This window comes from Panthera uncia, chromosome D2, assembly GCF_023721935.1.
Source record: "Panthera uncia isolate 11264 chromosome D2, Puncia_PCG_1.0, whole genome shotgun sequence".
Classification (NCBI taxonomy): domain Eukaryota; kingdom Metazoa; phylum Chordata; class Mammalia; order Carnivora; family Felidae; genus Panthera; species Panthera uncia.
The window spans coordinates 60524619-60530894 of NC_064818.1; the positions used below are offsets into that span (position 1 = coordinate 60524619).

The 6276-nt window shown below is 40.3% G+C and overlaps 1 protein-coding gene across 1 annotated transcript in view; it reads left to right on the plus strand.

Annotated features, from left to right (window-relative positions):
• Nucleotides 1–5584, plus strand: part of CFAP58 (cilia and flagella associated protein 58) — a 106725-nt gene extending 101141 nt beyond the window's left edge. Inside the window, exons 17-18 of the mRNA XM_049645697.1 lie at nt 40–173; nt 4358–5584. Coding sequence (XP_049501654.1) covers nt 40–173; nt 4358–4469 — 246 coding nt within the window. The 3' untranslated portion in view covers nt 4470–5584. The remainder of the gene's footprint in view (nt 1–39; nt 174–4357) is intronic.
• The last annotated feature ends 692 nt before the right edge of the window (nt 5585–6276 follow it).

Below are 6276 nucleotides of genomic sequence, written 5' to 3' on the forward strand. Positions count from 1 at the left end.
CATATCTTCTGTTAATGCTGCTGTTATTTGTCACATTAGGTTTTGTCTTCGGAGCTGAATATGTACGAATCACAGAGCCAAGAATATAAATATGAAATCGAGAAACTTACCAATGAACTGATGAACTTAAAGAAGAAATACCTAGCTCAGAAACGTAAAGAATACACTCAGAAGTAAGAATTAGTCAAATGTTATTCTAATTTTGTTGTGCCTATTACCTGCTGATAAGAAAATAATTGGCAGACAGTCATGGAGTCACAGAATCCACTGGGCTAAAGTCGGTAACAGGGTGAACAAATGACATTTTACAGGTCCCCCCCTGGTTTGTGTCAGGGCAAGATGCATGTCTCATTTGATACTGAGGCCTCTCCTTAGGACCCTAACAGGGATCCATTAATATCTGCTCACTGATGGACCTAACACGGAGCAGAGGAAATGTATGTAGTCTTCCCTGCCCGCCCCCCCCCCCGCCCCCACCGCCCCACTGTTCTTATGGTTTGGAGATAATTATGCCATGACAATGTTTGCAAATGAGGTTCACAGCCAGGCTTGTACAAACTAAAAGCATGTCCACACTTAAAACCACAGGTGATTTTGCTAAGGGGTTTAGGCTTGGTAAAGCTGTACTTTTCAATAATGCATTTTGTGCCATGATAATGATGAGCCCACGAATAACTTTTACCTATGTTTTAGATAATCTAGCTCTGAACCATCTTTATGTCTAATAACTGACTTCAGTATCTGCTGGGGGTATTGACGTGAGCTCTTATTTTTCTAGGAGATGATAATGTGATCTCAGGTTAACATTTTGGGTTTCAGGATGCCTGCATGTGGAAGAGTAAATGTTCTTTTCACTTTGTTTTCATCATTTGCCTAATGCTAGGGTGAGAGAGTGGACTTGGATGAATCAATAGATTTGAACCTTGGTTTGGCTGAGTGGCATTACCCAACTCATCTAGTTAATTCTGTAGTACTCACATTGCGGGTTTAAGCCAAGTTTGGTGTTTCATTCACGTGGGCATTGCAGGGACATGGGGAAAGAGGTACATCCGCCTGTGATTCATTAGTGGCAAACAGCTATTTAAAGTAACTGGATGCAAATTGATTTGCCAGTAAAAATTTGCCCTTCTGGTAAATCAGAATATTCCCCTGTTCCACATTCTGATGCCAACTCCTTGGTAGAATAAAATCCTGCTAAAAATTTGAGCTAATTCCTATGGGTCTGTCTTATTGTAGGGTCTAGCAACTACCTGATACAGAATCACTGGTGGGATTTATTAAACATTCAGGTTCCCAGGCCCCATTTCCTGATGTTTGGATTCAGCAGGCTCTGGATGAGCCTTAGAAATGTGCAGTAACATCAGTCCTCAGGTGATGTCCATGCACATCTAAGCTGGAGAAGCACTGATATTAATGATGTGACTCAATGTTGGAGTGGAGACACTGGTTTTATTTTAGGACAGCAAGGTTGAGCTGGTAAGACGTCAACATGGCTAGTTCCTGTGTGAGGCATGAATCCAGCTCAGTGGCCTTCAAGCATTTCTAGTGCACACTCTTATCAGTAAAACACTTTTGAACTTGTAGCACCCCCCCCAATATATGCATATATATTAAATATATATTTATGTTAAGTTTTAAAACAAAATTTTATTTTAGAATAGTTTTATATCTCCAATATATTTTAATTTTTAATGTTTATTTATTCAATTTTTAGAGAGAGGCAGAGAGAGAGGGAGACAGAGAATCCCAAGCAGGGCATACTGAGAGAGTATGACCTGAGCTGAAATCCAAGAATTGGACGCTTAGCCAACTGAGCCACACAGGCACCCCTATTATTTTAATTTTTAAAAAGTGTTTATTTACTTTAGAGAGAGAGAGGAGAGAGAGAGGGAGGGAGAAAGTGTGAGTGAGGGAGGGGCAGAGATAGAGGGAGAGAGAGAATCCCAAGCAGACTCCGCTCTGTCAACACAGAGCCTGACGTGGGGGACTCCCATCTCATGAACCATGAGATCATGACCTGAGCTGAAGTCAAGAGTCAGATGCTTAACTGACTGAGCCACCCAGGAGTCCTTCATTTGTATATCACATGCAAAATACTATTATGACATTGTGAGTAAATATTAGTAAACTGAGATTTTGTTTTTAATTTTTAAAGACAAAATATGGGCAGAATCTGAACTACCTTCTTGGCACTTCCCTGTGGGTCATCTTACTCATTTTTGAGAGTACATGCATCTATTTTGGAGACCAGCAGTCTAGTATACACAGTTACAAATAGCTCACTTAGCTAAACAGTTAATTATCTTCCTAGAGCTGACCAACTTCCCTACCTTGGTCCTGCAGTTTGGCCTAGTCACCTTTGACCTTATTGATCCCCTTCCACCCATAGTTTTCTGGACACTGATAGTGTGTTGAGCCAACGGAAATGCCATTCTGTTGGCTCAGTCCCTCCCATTGGCACATCTACTAAAATTGCACGGCCCCCATCCATAGGTCTTTTGTAGGTATTTAATTAAAAATGAACTACAGTTAAATCAAATTAAAAATTCAGTTCCTTAGTTGCACTAGTCACATTTCAACTGCTAAATAGCCACATGGAGGTAGTGGATGCCACATCAGGCTCTAGACAGAGAGTTTTTCCATCATGGTGGAAACTTCTATTGGGTAGCAGAGCTGTAGAATCTTTGTCTTTACCTGTCCTCTCCTTTCCCTAAATTGCTCACTTGTAGCCATTCTGCCCTGGTTAGGGTGCCATTGGCAATTACATTTAGTTGGGGATCCATAAACTGGAAGTAGACAGAGAGAGGGGTTCATAGGAGAAGAGCAAAAGTATTCAAGGGCTGAATGAAAGTTTACTGAGGCAAGAACAAGAGTGCTGAGATGGTGTGGACTGGAAGGGAGAAGGCTGAGGGAGCCATTGTGCTGGTCTGTAAATGCATTACAAAGGCAATATAAAGGAGACATCATTCCCATCAGTCAGCTTAGAGCAAGCCAGAAGCATTATGCTTAAGTTACTTCAGAAAGGAAAACTTAGGTTATTTAAGGCAAGAGAGGGCTGGAGGAGGTGGTGCTTGCTGCATCTACCGGCAGTCAGGGGGTAGACAAGTTGCCAAGCACTTGAAGGAATCCTCTTAACTGGATCCATTCAAGGCTAAAGCTTTTGTCCTATTTATGGAGGATGATTTTTTTTTTTATAATAATGAAATCAATTCTGCTAAGAAACTGCTGGATTGATTAACCAATCTTCTTCAGGTTCTTTCCAAATGGAATAATTTAGAATAATCTCTGTGGACGTTCTCCCCACACTTGCTCTTTATAAAATAGCAACTCATGCCACTTTTGCATTTATGCCTTCTTTCATTTTTCTCAAACACCCTTTTCATCATGTTTCCATCCTGACCTGCACCCCCACCCACCTGCCTCTGACTCTCCTGTCCTGGAATCCCAGGCTGGTCTAGAGTTTGTAGAACTAGTCAGATTCTTTCCCAAAAGGTGGAATTCTCTCCTCTGAGGCAAATCACTTCCAGTTGTCAAATCTAATTGGTTTTGGTCTTAGTTATTAGCTTAACTTTTATTTTTAAAAAGGGGTTCCAAAGATGTTTTCTGTAAGACCCCTGAATTCACAATAGGGAATTTGTATAAATTTAAGGTACCTCTGCAGGAAACTTGAGTGTGTGTGTGTGTGTGTGTGTGTGTGTGTACACGTGTGAATGTGTGTGTATGTGTGTGTATTTAAAGGATATCTATGTAGAAGATACATTATAGATTTTAGGGCAGGACTCCCTTTATCTGTTGACCAATGTACTATCTTATTTATCTTTCTCAGATTTTCTTGTATCTTAAACTATTTCTAATAATAATTTCTGCTTGTCTAAAGTTATAGTAAAATTTGTATTTTATAAATGTCCAAGTTTGATGAAGATACCTTACGCGTGTGGTAAATATTTATGTTTCCACTGAAAATTTGAAATACAAAAGTTGATAAATGATGAATTCGTCATTATAACTGAGCCAAGAGAAAGATTCTTCTGATGAATCTTTGGAACTAAACAGATGTTTTATAAAACAGGAAGATGATTACAAGTCGGAAGTCTCAAGTCCATAATTGAGTTATAATGAGGTCTTATGTCCACATTTAGATCAACATTAGGAGGGCACGTTTAATTGTGTCTTTCCCTAATTTTATGTGTTATCAGCGAACACCTAATTAGATTTAAACAACCACTTTGTCTAAAACTGGAAGCTTTAATCAAAGCAGTTTTCAATGGCTAACTCACCCAGGGAACTTAGAGAACACCAAACTTAGAAAGAGGAAAAAAGATGGTAAGGAAGTTAACTTTCACCTCCTGTCTTACAGAAATAAGGACAGAATATCCATGGATAACACCCTGTCAATGGCCAAGCCAACTGGCCCTCGTTTTACTGGGGGTGGATTTCCCCTCTACAGGCCATCCAAAGTGAAGTCCTAACCTGAAGCTCCTGCCTGGGTCCAGTAGAGCAGCTCATGAAATTCTCTTTGAAACGTTTTGGAGGAATCTTTTTCAAATCCCTTGGATCACAAATATTTAGAGAAATCAGTGTTCAAATTCCAGGATGGAAAGAAATGCAAAACCATCATCGTCATGTACATAAAAGAGTGGTGACATTCTGCTTGGTCCACATGGATATTAACAGATTGTAATTATATCATTCAATTAGGCTGACACATTGCATAAAGCAGATCTTTTGTTACTACTACATTGATTGATTTGAAATGCACCCTATGTCTAGACACTCTGTATAGATGAAACTTTGGATCTGAATTTCTCTATTATAAACATTGCTGTATAGGTTTTACCTTTAAAAAATATTTTTGAAATGCAGTGCATTTCTTTTTAATAAGAATCTATTTTAATTATTCCTCATTAACAAGTCATTGCATGAGGTGAGAAAAAAGGACAAACTCTCAAGTATTTAGAAAGTGTTTTGAGAATGATTTCTATGTGGAATTTCTTTTCAGGCCTGGGGTATGAAAATCTATTCCAAAGAGACATACTAATAAATACTTCATCATAAAAAATAAAAAAGAACCTTTGTAGAGATTTTGATCTTTGCTTTGGTAGAGTATGTAATTAAAGTTTAAAACTACTATGAGAAATGTTTAACATAGGATTTGATTCAGAGGAACCAAGACTTTAAAATGACGGGTTTGGGCTGGTATCCTCTGAAGACCTTGCGTTTCTTAGACCTCCTACTTGGAGAACAGAATTATATAGGACCGGGATCTGTTTGGCTTTCAGGCTGCGTGCCAACATTTGGAGTCATTGAATCCATTGTATTTTCTTTCTGTTGAAGCCTCAATTACTTGGACGTCAGTTCAAAGTCTCCTCATTAAGGGTGCTGATTCAGTAATATTATGTGAGGACATTATGGTCATCCCCCTCACAAGAACTTGACCTCCGTGATCTTTGAAATTATAGAGGAGTAAGCAGATCAGGGTTAAGCAAGGACATTACAAGTGGATCATTCCACTTGTGCTATGGGACCAAGGTCCCCACTGCAGGGAGCAGGAAACTTAATGACTCCAGGATGCTTGTTCAGATTATACAGAGAAGTAGGATTTTAGAGGGATTGTCTACATGTCCTCAGTTCACCACCAGAAGCAGACCCAAGGAAGTTATGGCCATGAAGTGATTTATCACGAAGTGATCCCAGGAAACCCACTAATAGTGGGGAAGTGGGTCTGAGAAGGGAAGGGAATCAAGCTAGGTGCAATTTGAAGTCAGGTTCCATGGTGGGAGACTGGCTACATTTCGCAGGGGGCTCTGGAGACAATGTAAAGACATCTCAGAGTTGTCCCCTTCAGGGGAAGGCAGCTGAGTATTTATAACCCTTATTCTGGTAGTCTTTGGTCAAGGACTGCTTTGGAAAGGTTCTTCTGCCTGCAGCGCAGCAGGGTCCAGCAGCCTGGGGGCAGCCCTGAGACAGAGAGGGCAGTTGCTGACTATCGGCAGTGAAAATGCTAAGGGCTGGGGGTGGGAAGTGGGAGTGGGTGAGGTAGTGCCATCCTCTCTTGCTTTTCCCACAGGGTCCCAGGAGAAAAATGACAGATGGAAATCACCCTCCACTGTAGACGGTGACTCTATGATGAGGTGTGGTCATCAACTCTTTGTGTACCATATAGGAGTGTGGAGGATGAGAATGTACCCCAGAGAATTTGCCAAGAGCACCTTAGACCTAAAGAATCATGGTGGGACCATTTCCATTTTGAAAATCACTGATGTTATCTTACCTCAG